The sequence below is a fragment of the Ursus arctos genome, unplaced genomic scaffold (genome assembly GCF_023065955.2).
Source record: "Ursus arctos isolate Adak ecotype North America unplaced genomic scaffold, UrsArc2.0 scaffold_18, whole genome shotgun sequence".
In the NCBI taxonomy this organism is placed as follows: Eukaryota; Metazoa; Chordata; class Mammalia; order Carnivora; family Ursidae; genus Ursus; species Ursus arctos.
The window spans coordinates 2398013-2415430 of record NW_026622852.1 but is presented as its reverse complement, the minus strand read 5'-3'; the positions used below and the strand labels follow the sequence as shown (position 1 = coordinate 2415430).

The 17418-nt window shown below is 41.6% G+C and overlaps 1 protein-coding gene across 10 annotated transcripts in view; it reads right to left on the bottom strand.

Moving 5' to 3' along the window:
* Positions 1 to 416: 416 nt before the first annotated feature.
* KDM4C (lysine demethylase 4C) overlaps positions 417 to 17418 on the bottom strand; it is a 419337-nt gene continuing 402335 nt past the window's right edge. For all 10 annotated transcript variants that reach the window (XM_048223474.2, XM_048223476.2, XM_048223479.2 and 7 more), the window contains 3 exons: positions 9215 to 9334; positions 5922 to 6014; positions 417 to 1506 (listed from right to left, as the gene is read on the bottom strand). In XM_048223474.2, the coding sequence (XP_048079431.2) occupies positions 1330 to 1506; positions 5922 to 6014; positions 9215 to 9334 (390 nt within the window). In that variant the 3' untranslated portion in view covers positions 417 to 1329. The remainder of the gene's footprint in view (positions 1507 to 5921; positions 6015 to 9214; positions 9335 to 17418) is intronic.

Here is a 17418-nt window from a genome sequence, read left to right as displayed (position 1 = left end):
ATGACTGTGACCATAGTTAACTGAAGCAGTCACGAAGGACTCTGTGACCCCGGGCAATCTCTTCCCTGCCTGTCCTCCACAGCTCATCTATAAAGTGAGGGGAGGGGTTGGAGGGTCCATACAGCCTTTCCTAAAGGTAACCGGGGACCAAGAAACCTGGGATGAAAAAAGCTCCAGATTCTAGGTGCTCAGAGTTCTTCAAGGCCTAGAAGAAGCTGAGGGAAAATACCAACTGGCACTGTGGGCAGAGGAGACTTTATGCCCAGTGAGAGGTCTGAAAGGTCTGGCGATGTGTCCAGTTATGTAAAAAGTCTGTGAATGAAGAAGAGCCTGACAAACTTTTTAGCCAGCTCCTAAAGAAAACTTGTTTTTCTGTTGACTTAAACATAAACAAAAAAGCAAGTCAGAAGACAGAATTGGAGAAAATGGAAATCTTTATTTTTAAACACTAGTACATTTTCAGGCTGTTTTAAAAAAGAAAAATCATATTAGTTGAAAACTATGCATCAAAGCATATTTATTTAAACTCTAATTTTACAAACACATAATGAAAGAAATATATTTTATAAATATCTACTCAGAATATTATGAAAAAAAAGGCGTTTAAAAATAACAGCCCCAGATCTCCCTCTTTAAATATATAAAATTCCCATACAATTCATAAGAATTCTTTCTCAAGAGCCAAAAATTTCACAAAGGCCAACAACTCAGTTCTCATCAGACACAATCAAAAGTAATAGGGATATAAAAAAATGTAAAAGTTCTGTACAAGGGAAATTACAGATAGCACACGGGTAAATCTCATTACCATACAGGCCATTTGTGTTTTAAAAATGTTTTATAAAAACTGCCATTTAAAACAAATAAGTGAGAGTCCTTCCCTGACTGTGGAAAATATATAAATTATCACCTTCTTACCTGGGTATCGAGGCTCCCACTTGCTGGGGTTGGGGAGAGAAGTCTTCATGTGTTTTCTGACCAAGGGCCTCATTAGGCCACAGGTGAGGACCCACCTCCTCTGTCAGTGGTTTTTTTTGGTGGGCGAGTCGCTATTATTTCCTTTCACTTAGAAAAATTCTTTGGGATCATCGAAGACAATTGCTCACAAGTGAAAGCAAGATTAGGGGAGGGCTTCAGATTGTTGTGTCCAATTAATAACACTTGTAATCTGTGGTCTGGGCGACCAAACTCTGGAAAGCCCAATTTTCCACTGTCAGAGACACACCCCGTCACCTACCCCAGTGAAACACCTCGCACGGCCCCAAGCTTGTCCCTTCCGCTTTCCTTTTCCGGCCAAGTTGCTCTGTTGCCTGCAGCAGCACAGGCAGGTCATTGTCTCTTCTGACATTTTTTCTGGAAAGAGCTCTTCAAGAAAGTACGGTACACAGGATCATCCACATATTCGTTCTTAAACCTGGAGCTCAGCACTCTTTGTCTCTTTTTCTCCCCTTGGATTATGTCTGCTCCATAAAATGTGTCTTCAAACCGCATATCAGAGGCTGTGGACTAGAAAGAGCCAGTGTCATGCTGCAGAAAGCACAGAACTTGACCATGACAAGAATGGACAAATATCTGATTTAGCCAGCTCGGGGTGGGGGGGGGTTGTGCAGAGGCCAGGCCACTAGCCCAGGATTTGGGGCTTCCCCACCTGCTTCATCCAGGCTCCTGCTTCCATGTAGCCCCAACTTTCTTCAGGATCTCCCACCCCCAGGGACCGTCCCCCAGCAGAAGCAGGATTAAAGTCTTCTCATTTAAATCTCCCTCACTCACCATCTCCCCTCTGGCTCTTGTCCAACCAGGTTTTTGACCAATCTGTCAACAGTCATCTCTAATTCACCCCACTCCTATTTACCTCTGGGCCTCTGCCCATACAACTTCCCCGAAACTGTCCTTGCTCCAGTCCAGTTCCTATGACACTTTCCCACCCTAAATGTATTTGACTATTCTGTCACCTAAGTATTGCTGGAATTGCTCTCTTCTCTGACACTTTATAAGCCCTTCCTCCTGCCTCTCTTCTTCCTCTGGCTGCTCACTGTTGATGTCTCAGGGGTTCTCCTTTCTTAACTATCTGTTCAACTCTGATGCTCCCGATGTTTTTGCATTTCTCCTCTCCACATATGCTCCCTGAGTCCTCACACCCGCACTCATGGCTTCAATTCCTTCTTCTGTAAGGATGCTCATATCTCTCACTCCAGTTCAGACCTCCTTCTGTGCACAGGCCTGCATGTCAAACTGTCTAGCAGGCATCTCAGAGTACTGATCCCAAAGGCACTTCAAACCAACCTGCCCTAAATGCAACTCAAAGTGCTCCTTCCCCATTACTATCCTTCCCATACTCCATACACAGTATAACTATCCTATCCACGTAGCTCCAGTGATCACAAACCTGTCACTGTAAATGTACCCCATCCCCATCCAGGTCCCCTCCTACCTGTTCCTCGAAGCTCTCCATCCTTTCTTCTTTGTCCCTCTGGCCCCATGGTACAGGCCTCACATTTCCTCCTCTACACCACTGCAGCAAATGCCGCACCCCAGGCTATTTTCTACAGAACCACTAGAAGAAAGTGCTCTACAAACTATCTGAGTATATGACATCCCTGCTTATCGTCTTTCAATAGCTTTGCTGCCTTTTAAGATGGTATCCAAGCTCTCTAGACCTATATAACTTGGCAAAATCCTACCCCACGTGCTGGTCAGACAGAATTATTTGCAGTTCCTGGCCACACCTTAGCGGTTCATCCCTTTCTGTCATTAGATGCACTTTTTCCTTTTCATGGACACTATTCTATTTTCTCTGCCACAGACAAACTTGAGGACCCTTCTTTGGGTTCCTGTAAGACTTTATGTGTCAACGCAGTAGAACGAGGTCAGGGGCAGAGATGAGGGGCAGTTAACTTTCTCTGCACTAGGGATTCCTTGAACCCCTTGAAGGTGAGGACATTAGGGGGTGAGTACTGATTTTTACATGTTCTCCACACCAAGCGACATGCCCAGCCACTCAGTCACTGCTCAACTACGTGTTACCCAAGTGAAGGAGTGTGGGCTTTTTCTGTTATGCGCAGGTAAAGGCTACATTACGACACTGCTTTTGCTTCCTAATTCCTTGCTACTTTGTCTCCTAACGTGCATTTCCAACTGATTTTCACTGAGGTAGAGTACTCCAGGTGATGCCAGTGCACAGTGCATCTCATTGTCACTGAGGAGGCCACCTCCCCTGGTTGGTGACAGAGGCAGAGTCCAGCTCTAAGCACTTGAAACACATGGTCAGTCATGAAGAAGAGATAAACAATGGAACAGTTACAAAGAAGCCTGAAAAGTAGAAAACAGACCCACGTGCACAGCGGGCATGTTCCCCGCCAGCTCATGAGGTGGCTATCCAGGGCAACAGGCTACCTGCATGGACCCCAAGACACTACATTGTTTCACTCGGGAAAATAATACCTAAAAGATTATGGGTTGGTTGGGCACCCTCTGCCATTAGGAGAAAACATTTTTGTTTCATTCATTCTTGGCAAAGTACTTCCTCTGAGTAATCTTTCCCTTTTATAAGTGCTAAAAGTTATCAAAGGAGAAAATAAAGCATCTTTGAAAGTGTTGTCACTGTGTGAGAACAGCAAAAGTCAGCCTCTCAAATACAATAATAAAACCGATTTACCAGGAGCTCTACTTAATTATGTACCGTTGCCATGGTTATTCTGTGAGACAATAAAAGGTAATGGGGCCATTTCTGAAGTTAGTGGGAAAGAACCCCCGCAAAATCACCGAGGTGGACTGCTGACTCTTTTGAAAAATTTCTTCCCAAGTCAGCGTGTGTCTGAGTGAGCAGAAGTCATTAAAATATGAGGCCTCCTGTTTAGCAGTGAGGCTGCTAACCCATCCCTCCTTTAAAAAAACAAAAGAGATTTCTCTAATCATAAAATATCTTCCATCAATGAGTTTTCCAATTAGATTTGTTTCACCAACTGGAAAAAAAAAATAGCAGTCATAGATAGACCAACCAAGGGCCAGAGGGTTATATATGACCTGAAGGAAAGGCTGGATTGCTATAAGAGGAGCACATAAGTCTTCGAATCCATAAAAACAGAGGTAGCAAACTGGATTTAGTGACCGTGAGCCTTTGTTCCTGAAGATATTTTCCACTAGGTTCAGTTGTTTGATATAACAGGTTACATTCAGATAATACATGTGATTTATATATTTTTTACTGACTCTTATTTTTAATTAAACATTTTTCTCTGAGAATTAAAAAAAAAGTTGGATGTTGGTGTGATTATTCAGAGAAATGGATCTTAGGAAACTCAGGAGCTGGGTTCAAATAAAACTATGCAGAAAGGCAACCTGGTATTGGAGACAAATCTATTATGGAACAAAGAAATTGTGATCTGAGCAGAAAGTAAAAAGCATTCTTTTAATATGATTAAGAAATAGTATTTGAAATCTACAAGACACAGCTGGTGCTTAATCATACATGCATTAGAAAATCAAAGACCTGAGAGCCTTAGAGAGGACCACCTACTCCATTCCCCATCCTTCAATGTCTAGGTGAATGAATGACTGAATGGAGGAGGAGCAAGGGAGAGCAGGGAGAGGAGGGAGAATCTATGGAAGACAGGAGCACAGGCTGGGAGGTAGCCATCTTTGGCATCTTGAAGAAGAAAGTTGTTCTTAAGAGATTTTTAAGATGTAGGGTATGGACAGATTTTTTAGATCTTTGTTAGGAATTAGCCAATGTCTTTACAATAGGAATATTTGATTTTCTCTCTCCCTGAAGTTTATCTGGCGGTTAATCTATCTTCAGGTGTGTGGGCCCCCCACGTGTCACGTTTCTCACTGGGTGGGTAGCAGGGCTGTTACTATCACTCTGCTCTTTACTATTTCACTTTGAAAGAGCCTCCTCGCAAGGATGCAGCTCAGAAAGTCAGTTGATACCTGGTGCAGTTACCCTGTTCCCAGGACCCCACCTGATAGGAAAACGAGCTAAATATACAACTGAAGATTTAAGGAACCCAAGGATTTTCCAAATTAAGGTAACTACACTGCAGGAAAGTGTATCATAAGCATTCACTGAAAACTAAGGGTGTCATTTATTCTGAAAAAAAAAAAAAAAAAAATTTTTTTTTTTTCATTTTAGTCAGAAAAATCCCATTCAAATTTCCCTGTTCAGAATTTATCATTTTGCAGATGTAGTAGATGCAATTCTAAATGAGTAAAAGTGACTTCATTTCAGGGTCCACTAAATATTTTATGATATAATAATGAAAACTAAGTTATTGTGAATTATATTTTTTAACAACTTCAGTTTTGATTATTTGTGCATGTTTATTTGTCTTTTAATGGCATGTATAAAGCTTGAAACCAAAAAACATTTTCTTTCTTTTTTTTTTTTTAAACAGCTTTAGTATTCCCACACTTAGTTTTTGGGCTTTTTTTATTCCTTTAGTTATAAAAGTGAGAGCTTGGTTTAATTATGAACGGACACAAACATTAATGAGTTTCTGGAGAGACATTAATCAATATATGATAAGGCTATAGAAAACCACACGTTCATTTATACCGTGTCCCCCTTTAATCTACTACTGAAAACTTCGTTTAATGTTGCTTCTGCTGACAAGATTATAAATCCCTGGACGGTACCTTTGTATGTTCCTAGTGCCTGGCACAGAGTATGTATTCAAAAACTATTCTGGTATGCCAATAAGTGTTAGATCAGCTGACCTCATTAGAAAGGAAAACAAGGAACCTGCACTGGTTTCCTGTTTGGGGCCAAATTTGAGGTTTGCCTACATAAGGGAAAAGTTGCACTGGCTTTCTTGAAAATCAGTCCAAAGGCCTGAGCATGTTTCCTGCTGGGCTTGGGAAACAGAGGGAGAGGATGAGAGATTCACATTGCAGATCCCTGAGGGGTACTTGCCAGCACTTACAAAACGAGCTTTTACTCTCTTGGGTAATTCTTCATCTAAAGTGTAGATATCCTCTCTCTTCATTGCTATCTGGGATCCATCTTCAAATTCAACCTAATGAGAAATAAGACATCATGATATATATGTATATATACACACACACACACTTTTGTGCACAGAGAAGCATTCACCGTTTTTTCCAAGGTTCCAACTAACTACATAATGAAAGGGAACAAAGGAGTCAAGCAGAACAAACAAGAGGACCGGCCAACAGCTCAGGAAGGAAGGAAAGTTCTTTCCCTTATCAAACTAAGAACAATATATGTTTTCAAACAGGCCAAAATTCTTGAAAATGAGTGTCTCGGAATATGTGATATGAAAACGTTATCCTCAGCCCCAAAGCAAAAACAAAGAAATATAGCTGCTGCTCAAATGATTTCCCAGAACATAGATGGAGGCCCATTTAGCATTAGATTGGCCGGGCCTGTAGGTACCATTGGTTTCTTTAAGAGGCTCTGATACCATATGAGGGAGAAATGATGATATATTTACTCTTGCATAATAATCCTCCCAGATAAAGTAATTTTTCAAGTTCTTAGAGAACTTTAACTTTCAAAACTCACTTTTATCAAATTGAACCATTCAGCCAGGAAAATCCCAGGTTCTCAACCTCATAACATGTAAACCACAACACTGTGTAAAAACCTTCACCTGAAAGGAAAATTTAAAACTTTTTCTTGAAGCTAATAAAATGGCAGCAAATAATTTCATAACCAGTTTGTTCAACATTTTAGGAGATTTTGTCAGAGAAAAGTAAGTGACACTGGCTAATAGAAACTTAGATCACTTGGGGGAAATTCATCAAATGCCTGATTCGGAGTGAATGTTCTTGGTTTAGGTTTAACCACACGTGACCTCTACCAGGAACAAACAACAAAAGGGCTGCAATCAGGACAGAATAGCGAATATGTTCTAACCTAAACCATTTATGATATTTTTGAAGTCCCCAAGTTGTCTGTCTGAATTCTGTACATGTAAGCTATAAAAATAGGCTTGCACTTCTAGTTAAAAGGTAAGTGAAACCATGCAGCTACATTATGTTAATAAAAAACCTGTTGGAGTTTAAAAAAATTACAATAAGGATAATATATATAATTAAATTTCTTATCCATGTACTGCTCACAATTGACTAAGCTGAAACAGTAGGGTGGAATTAGCTCTCGGTCACAGGAGAGCGCCTCTGTTACTTCCCAGAAGGCTGAGATGAGGAAAGGCTTCTCTTCCTGGCCTTGTTTTAGCAGAATGGTTTCTTTCTTATTTAATTAGGCCAAGGTGTCATCTCATTTATACAATTTGATACCATAGCTAGAACTATCTGTACCTACCTTTCTTCTGTTTTAGATAATTAGAAAGAGAGAAAGGCAATTATAAAACTAAAAAGGAGTACAGCGAGATGACCAATCATTCTAGGACCAATGGGTCTCCCGGGATGCAGGACTTTTAGCGCCAAAATCAAGGACAGTCCCTAGCAAGCTGGAATGGTTGTTCACCCTAGTTGGGACAGAGCTGAGAGTAAACTCTGGCCCTTCCCTTTACCAGCTGTGTGCTCTTCAACAAATCATTAAGTTCATGTAACCTTTTTACCCTACTTGTAAAATAAGAGTCAAAAACATTTATCTTACAAGGCTACTGTGAGGGTCAAAAAGTACACACACTTAGGATAGTTAGCACTGTGCAATAGGAATTTTTTTGGTTACATTTATTTGTATAAATGACTTTGCTTATTCAATGATGAGATTGAATAATTAGGCACAAAACACAAAATGATCTCAAAAGGGCACTTGGCTTAATGAGGAATTTTAAACTACTTGTACTTGAGAGACAACTTTAATATTAGCCTTAACTTTTTCATTGAGTCTATAAATATGCTTATAGTTCTATGTTGATAGGCCATCATAAATTCAACTGAAGTTAACACACTGATTACGAATTAGCCTGAATTTCAGCATGTCCTCATTATGATACTTTTCATGTAGCTAATAGCTTTGCTACATGTAAGATGCTTCACTTTTGCACTTATTGTTTAATCAAATATAATTATTTCCTTTTGAATGATGTAGTAATGCTTCTTTCCTAGGAGTCTCCAGTATTATCATGATTTCTTATGATTTTTGCCTAATTCTGAACATTCTGATACAAAGAAGCTCCAGCAACTTAACACTATGACAAAGGGGAAAATAGCCTTTACACACACACATGCACACACGTGTGTGGGAGCACACACACACACAATATGTGTATAAATGTCCTCCCCTCCCTACTTGCCTTGGGCTTTTCTAGACCTTAGAAAATGTTCGAGCTCCCTAAACCTCTCTGAACCCCTGCAATTACACTGCTCTAGTTCCTGGTGCAATGTCTTATAACGTACTCTTCCACTGAAGCCCGTCCTCCTTATCAGTCTTTGAACAATTTCTCTGCTGAAACGGCAGTCTTATCATTCTCAAGCTGTTTTTAACTTAACAGGCCTGAACCTTCTTACTTTTTCTTCTTTTACTTCAGTCTTCCTGTTTTTACTCTACTGCTTAGCTTGAGAACAGTGATTTCTGCCACCGTGTTACTGAAAGCACTACAAGGCACTGATCCTAATAAATGTGTTCCTTTTTAAAGCCTAAAGGAATATAAATGCACATGTGCCATCCATGTTGTTTTCCTTGTTAGAGTTTAACTCCTCATTTCTGACAGGGATAAAATATTTCTATTGTTTAATTGTGTATGTGCTATCTAGTAATATGTAGAGCTCCTTAGTGAACAGAATACTTATCCGATTGCTGTACTTTTAGTGAACTAAGCACTCCTTTAAGCTTAGGTGGCCACAACCGTGTCAATGCATAATTTAGGTTTGAGGAGACACCCAATAGGGGTATGTCGCTCAGACAAAAGCCACCCATTCAGGGGCTGCTGGCTGATGAAGGGCCATCACCGTCTTGGCTTACAGTGAGAGAAAGCAGCCAATTAGTCTCTCCCCTATGAGGTACACACAAGAAAGCAGTCTACATCCAGTTGCTTATCTTTGTGGCCCAACTAATATTCTTTACAATTAAACCACCCATCAAATGCTATTAGTTTCCCAGCATTGAACTTGATAATAAAACTCCACTATCTGGGTCCTTAGACACCAAATCTTTGCCTCCTTTACAAAATAACAGGTACTCCAAATTCCTATGGCTTATGGATCAGCAGCACAAGGGATATACACCTGCCCTCTGGCTTCTCCTGTCCATCTCAGCCAGCATCGCACAGAGGACAGCACTCACCTGGTACATGTGGGCAACATTTGATCCCAGATATTTTGCCCCATAGAGTTTGCCATCAGGCCACTTGACTTGGACAACTTCTCCCTCGGCAGGAGGGCCCAGTTTCACACAGTCTCGGCTCTGTGGAAGAAATAGAGACAGGCTTTTCAAGGCAAGTGTCTAAGTGACTGCATTTAGAACTTAGCAAGTGATGAACTCCTGGCAATTAAAAGGAGTTATTGCCTCTGTGTTTTATGGATTATGATCTTGCATGGGTGTTCAGGGGAAGAGATATGAGCCAAAGGAGTACTTAAAGATTCAGCCTACATCATAAAGTTGCAAAGGAGCCACCATAAGCCAAGCAGGAAAAAACCAGCAGCATTTACATTTGCTACTTGACAAAGAATCGTTCAGAGGGTAACTAAAATATGCGTGGAAACTCCTGTAGCTGAAGAAGAGACCAGCTTATTATTTACAACACCTGACATTTATGTAGCATTTTGCAGTTAACCAAATGCTTTAACATACAACTCATTTGATCCTCAATAATCACTCCACGAAGTAGGCAGAGATTATTAATTATCTCCATTTTATTGACAAGGAAACTGCGCCTGCAAGGGGGCTCCTTTAAGTTGTCAGAATCTCTGGAGGAGTGAAACTGAATAGGAGAATAAGAGCTGGGACACACAGGTGGAAATGGGGCCAGGGAGGAACAGAGTGAGGTCCAAGCCGGCAGGCTTCGACAAAACAGCAAGGGAAAAGGAAAGCAAGAAGCACCTGCAGTGCGGCAGGTGAGGCTGGGAGGGGTGTGTGCTGTTTAGCAGGCCTCTCGAGAAGGTCCTTGGACCTCCCTGGAGAGGCATGCTTCTGCCGGCCGCCCTTCTTCCTTCCACAGGCATCCCTGGTGGTACCCATAGCCAGTCTTTCCATTTCATGTCTTCTACTCAACAGTGCCTCCTCCCTAACAGAGTAGTTCAGAGTAAACCGTGTAGTCCATCCTGAAAGATGCCTTGTTTTTCGGTGGGGAAGGGAGGTAACGGGTCAAATAAAATGTTTTCACAGTTTGCAAACTCTTAAATTTGTACGTATTGGGTATGACATAGTAAAATTTTAATACAAATGAATTAAATACTTGACCTCTTTGGTAAATCTTTTGCACATTTAACAATTTGTGTTTTGCTAATACTGGTACTTTACTGATAAGGCCAATCTGACTGATCGAAATGCACATGACCAATCAAGCTATAAATGCTGACTGGGCACGGTTCTATGGTTTAAATGAGAGGCACACACAGGAAATATTTAGTTGTTTATGACTAGAAATCCACCGTCTATTACTTTTCAATATTAATATAAATTTTGCATTATAAAGAGTGGCCATTTTATTGTTGGGCTGGAGTATACACGAGAGGCTCAGCTATTCATTTTTCTCACTGCAGATTCCCTTCCATTTAAAGCTATGGGCAAAGAAAAAAGCTCTGGTGCTCAGAGGCTCTACAGAATTGACAGTCTGCATCTAACTTAGTTAAATAAAAAGAAGTTTCTCCTTGGCCTTTGTAGTACTTGACCTCTGGGCATGCAGAACTGAAAGGGTAGGCTGCGGAAATGTATTCCACATATGTCCCTGGGGTTACCATCTCACTTTGCATTTCCCTTCCAAAGATATACCTGGTACCAAGAACACTGGAGGGTACAGCTTCTCTACACATACTATCCAGTCTCCTAGGCTGGGAAGTTACATCAGCTCTGGGATAAATGAGCTCAAACCTGGAAGCTTTGGGGATGGGAGTAGGGAGCGGGGGCGGGGGGGGGGGGGGGGGGGAGGCGGCACAAGAGTGTATGTCTTCCCTCTCCCAAAGTTTTCTTCCATGTGGAGGAGCTCCACTGGGGTAATGTTCCTGGCTTCTTTTCCACTCTCATTCACCCACTCTTCCAAGAGAATAAGCAGTGACTTAATTTTGTTGTTGATTTCTGAAGGAGACGGCATTTTCTAAACTATGCACCACAGGGCCCTGGGGCACCCCAGCAAACTCACAGGGGCTCTGTGGGATATTTTCAGGGGGAACACAGTGACACTCGTCAGACACCAAGCTTACCACCACTATTCATAAGCTGTTTAGACCCAAGTTACTTAATAGATGGAACTGTGTAAAAAAGATGTGCTGGGATACCCGGGGCTGGGAGCCAGTAAAGTTTGGTAACTGTGGCTTTACTCCTCATGTTCCCTTTCTCTTTGCAGCCACCCTGTGGATAGAGAACTCAAGCTCTGCTCTGCTCCTTCCCTGGAGAGTAGCTGGCGGTGTCCTGCGCCTCTGTCACTAGGAGGCCTGTCTGATCCTCAGGTCCAGTATTAGGAATGCTGTTTGCCCACAGATATAAACCACACACTACAACATATGCTTTATTAGTAATGAAGATCTTTTCAATCTCTAAATCCTGACTCCACTGTCTCTGTATATTGCTTTTCCTCAAGCAAGATAATTCTATTTATTGGGCCCTTCAATCCCAAGAGATGGAATTCAAGGCCTTGAGGGAACACAGAGGATGCACTCCCTATTTATTCACCCACCAAAAACAACTGGCAAGTAGGAGACTTGGTTCCTTACTTTTAGAGATCTAACCTTTGACAGAGATTTTCTAACCTTTAAAATAATTCTCCAAAACAAATCCTGACCTGAAATTTTAAGTACCCTATCACCAAAGGTGTGGCAATGGCCATGGAAATGTGGCCTAAGCAAAGTATGACTTGAGCAATTTATCATAAAAATATAGCTTTATTAATAAACTAAACACATGCAACTTTACCAAGTGAGAAACAATTTTTTAAAAAAAAGGTGTTTGAAAACGAAATGTCTGAGATGCAGATTGATATCTGTCTCACTGTCAATTTACCCTTTACTTACAAGTCTTGACTTGGCATTGAAAGTGTCTGACGTACAGCTCACTCTCTACCTAACTTTGCTCTGTATCAGTCACAAAAAGATCACTTCATACTCTTTCATGTCAAAATCTAGGAAGGGCACTTCAGTTTGCTTTCTCAATCTTGCTTTCAGAACTCTCTCTCTTTTTTTTAAAATAATTTTTATTTTGTTATATTAGTCACCATACAGTACGTCCCCAGTTTTTGATGCAATGTTCCATGATTCATTATTTGCGTATAACACCCAGTGCACCATGCAATACGTGCCCTCAATACCCATCACCAGTCTATCCCAATCCCCCACCCCCCTCCCCTCTGAAGCCCTCAGTTTGTTTCCCGGAGTCCACAGTCTCTCATGGTTCATTCCCCCTTCTGTTTACCCCCCCTTCATTCTTCCCTTCCTTCTCCTACCGATCTTCCTATTTCTTATGTTCCATAAATGAGTGAAACCATATGATAAGTGTCTTTCTCTGCTTGACTTATTTCACTTAGCATTATCTCCTCCACTCCTGTCTATGTTGCTGCAAATGTTGGGTAACCGTTCCTTCTGATGGCTGAGTAATATTCCATTGTATATATGGACCACATCTTCTTTTTTTTTTATTATTATATTATGTTAGTCACCATACGGTACATCCCTTGTTTTCGATGTAAAGTTCCATGATTCATTACTTGCATATAACACCCAGTGCATCGTGCAATATGTGCTTTCCTTAATAACCATCACCAGTCTATCCCATTCCCTCACCCCCCTCCCCTCTGAAGCCCTCAGTTTGTTTCCCAGAGTCCATAGTCTCTCATGCTTCATTCCCCCTTCTGTTCCCCCCCACCTTTCTTCTTCCCCTTCTTCTCCTACCGATCTTCCTAGTTCTTATGTTCCATAAATGAGTGAAAACATGTGATAATTGTCTTTCTCTGCTTGACTTATTTTGCTTAGCATTATCTCCTCCAGTCCTGTCCATGTTGCAGCAAATGTTGAAAAATCGTTCTTTTTAATGGCTGAGTAATATTCCATTGTATATATGGACCACATCTTCTTAATCCAGTCATCTGTTGAAGGGCATCTCGGCTCCTTCCACGATTTAGCTATTGTGGACAATGCTGCTATGAACACTGGGGTGCATATGGCCCTTCTCTTTACTACGTCTGTCTATATCTTTGGGGTAAATACCCAGTAGTGCAATGGCTGGGTCATAGGGTAGCTCAATTTTCAACTTTTTAAGGGACCTCCACACTATTTTCCAAAGTGGCTGTACCAACTTGCATTCCCACCAACAGTGTAAGAGGGATCCCCTTTCTCCACAACCTCTCCAACATTTGAACTTGTGGGACTTCATCAAGATAAAAAGCTTCTGCACAGCCAAGGAAACAGTCAAAAAAACCTAGAGGCAGCCCACGGAATGGGAGAAAATATTTATAAATGACACTACAGATAAAAGACTAATATTGAAGATCTACAGAGAACTTCTCAAACTCAATACACGTGAAACAAACAATCAAATCAAAAAATGGGCAGAAGATATGAACAGACACTTTTCCAATGAAGACATACAAATGGCTAACAGACACATGAAAAAATGTTCAAAATCATTAGCCATCAGGGAAATTCAAATCAAAACCACACTGAGATACTGTAACCTTATGCCAGTTAGAATGGCAAAAATTGACAAGGCAAGAGACAACAAATCAGAACTCTTTTTTTTTCTTTATTCATAGTAGAAGAAGAATAAAGAAAAACAACCAACTATCTAACAACACAAAACTGTTCTGTGAATCTCCTTTCCTCATCCTCCACCAGGAGGCATCCCTCAGAGCCTTGATGGCCACCTTCTCATTCTCTGCCAGGTCAGTTAGATGGAAGTGGTTTTATTCTGATTTGCATATAACTTCATTTAGTATTATTCACTATTTACACTCCAGCTACTTTCCAAATGGATTCAAGGCAGCTCATAGTAAAACATTTAAAAACGTATTTCTGTAACATCTAGTTTCCCGCATAGAAAGATGATTTCAACTTACCAGCTGTCTCAAAATTTTGAGTTTGCCAGATGACTACATGGAGTAAAAAGCATTCAAACAGGAATGGAAGTAGAAGCACGTGGGCTGATGAAAAGAAGCTGAAAGGTTTGACATTGAGGTTTTCCTGGTCCCTCCAAAGCAGGAGTCTCCCAAATTGTCACAACCATTAATTGAGTATTTTTTACTGACCATCTGTGTGAGACACTGGAAGAGTGAATCATGTCCAGCTCCCCAAGCTAGGGACAGAGGGCATCTTGTCCACTCCTGGAGGCCTGTCACACTGAGCCCCATATCTGTATAGCGTGAGCTCCTCAGGGTCCTTGAAGGGAAATCCATGTGGAGTGTGAGTTTTGGCTGCCATGATCACTTCAACCAGAAAAGAACTTCTATTTGATTTATGGATTGAATAAGATTTACTGACTGAATAATCTGAGTAAGAGTTCATATTTTTTAAAAAAAAGTTTCTCTTAAAAATAAGAAGTCCGAAAAATAAAATCATGGGGGGATTTAGTTTGTGAAAAGCCCCAGGGAATGATGGTCTGCCCCCTCTTAAAGGCCTTCAGCTGGCTCACACCTTCCCGGGCTGTGCACAAGGAGCAGAGCTCCTTAAAGTGTGGTCCGAACCACAGAGGCACACATTAAAAATGAGGATTCCAGCCTCTGTCCCCCCATAGCTCTATGTGACCCAGGTGATGTTTTTAAAGCATTCTCATATTCGAGGTCTTTTAAAGGATGTAAAGGGTGTAAGATGCTAAAGAGGTCTTTCCCAATGCAGTTCTTAGTGTGCTGTTGGAGCAAGTAAACACCTTTGCTGGAAAATTATATGCATTAAAACCTTGACTAATGCATTTTTCTCAGTTGCTGTCTAGACCCTCAGAAGCAGTTTGGCTTCACCTGACACAAATGGCTGTTTACCATTTGCTGTACTGCCTCCAGGGATGTGTAAACTCCCCTAAAACCTGCCAGAGCCCTGTCCACCGGGACACTGGTGTCTGGAGCTGCCGGGAGGCCTGGAGCTAGAGTACTAAACAGATGATGTGAAAATTAGGGACAGAAATCATAATCACAGTCAAGAGCAGGCTCCTGGCTATGATTAAAGGGCTCTGATGAAAGGACTGAGATGGGTCATCAACCCAGGCAAGAGCGCGGTGTCGTATCATACCGCTGCCAAAGTCAGGGCTGACTCCCGTGCTTGCTCCACCAGCTACAGAGAAAAGCCCGACCGCCAGACTGGTTATTTGAATTCTGAAGTCACTGTGTTCTTGGAACTCTTACCGGGCCTTTGCAAGGACGTCTATAAGCGGCTGTGCTTGAATGTTGCCTGTTTTGCCACGTTCCCCCTGACCCATCCCCACCTCTACTCCTAACAAGTATAAACAACAGAGCAGGCAACCCTGTCTCTCAGTCCGGCTGTAGCACAGGAAGACATGGTACTTGAACTCCCGGTGGTTAATCGGCCTATAGTTTGGGACTTCTGACAGTCCCCCTTGGGGAAAATGCTTAAGTGACCGGGAGCAAACTGATACCAGCAGCTGTTGGCATTTTGAGGGCTAATCACCTGCTCATTAATGGACTCTGGCAGGGATTAACAAGACTGACTGATAGCCATGTACTAATTGTACTAGCCATCTATCATTTGTTTGGCTGCCCAGCATCTGAACCCTCATCTCCCCTTCAGAGTCTCAGCGGGAGGCAGAACTGGCCTGCCATGACAGACACTGGAAAATGCCAGAGACTCCCTTACCCAGCTTCCCTGGCAGCAGACATGGATGGGGGCCTGGCCAACTGGCTGCACCTGCTCAGAACGTAGACCCTGTGACAGAGATGCAGAGAAGCAGCAGAGGGGAAAATGCTCTCAGAGGGCAGCAGTGACAGCCATAACAGCAGCCTCCACGCACCAAAGGCAGAGCCCGGGGCCAGGCTGACCACACAAGGGGAAGCAGCTGTGTCCTTCCTGGACTGGATCTGTGGCCTGGTCCTGCCCATGTTCCGGCTGAGCAGCCTCCCTTGTTTTCGTCAGTTCTCTGACCTTGTTCTTTTGCATTCCTGGACAGTCTGTGGGCTTCCTAATAACTTTCCACTAAATTTCTTTAGTGCTTCAATCAGTTACAGTCACTTTTTGTTGCTTACAACTGACAACCCTAAATGATAAGTAACTGCTGGTTTGGGTGATGGCAGATCCCTCCTCTCACAAAGTAGAGATGACACCTTTCATCTAATGGTGGAATATAAAACTGGAGGGCTTCCCAGACCACCCAATCCTCATTCGAGGTGTTTACGAGGATAGCCATATTTCAAAAAGGAAAAGAACGTATTCACAGCACCACCTTCCTAATCACAAGGCTTGGCCTTAGGTCATTTGTGACTGTCCCCAGGTTTTCATTAAACACCACAATCTGAAGATGTACTCTCTTTAGGGATATCCACAGAATGTATCCCAGGCCAGAAAGGTAAGTCACCAAGTATCCTGATCAATGGTAGGCTCTCAGGGGACTCTTTTACAGGGAATGAACCATATTTGGAAGGATTAAATCCTGGACTATTTGTTAAATAGAAGTCATATTTAACATCACCCTTCATGTGGAGATAACAAAGACAGAAACATTTAATATTATTTTCCTTAATAAGTCTTTGTTCTGAGCATCTACTGTAAATTCAGTAGGGGAAATTACAGAATTTTTAAAGATAGAAAAAACAAAAACAACCCATATTTCCATCACCTAGAAGAAAATGCTGTTACCACCCTGTCAGAATGGCTAAAATAAAAAACACAAGAAACAACAGGTGTTGGTAAGGATGTGGAAAAAAAGGAGCCCTCACACACTGTTGGTGGGATACAAACTGGTGCAGCTACTGTGGAAAACAGTATGGAGGGTCCTCAGAAAGTTAAAAATAGAGCTATTCCCATATGATCCAATAATCAAATTACTGGGAATTTACCCAAAGAATATGTAAACACTAATTCAAGAGGATAATTCAAGATGTACCCTCTGATGTTTACACCAGCATTATCTATAATAGCCAAATTATGGAAGCAGCCCAAGTGTCCACTGACTGATGAATGGCTAAAGAGGCAGAATATACATACAATGGAATATTATTCATCTATAAAAAAGAATGAAATCTCGCCATTTGCAACATGGATGGAGCCAGAGAGTATAATGCTAAGAAAAAACAAAAAACAAAAAACGAGAGACAGACATTACCATATGATTTCACTCATATGTGGAATTTAAGAAACAAATAAACAAAGGAAAAAAGACAAACCAAGAAACAGACTCTTAAC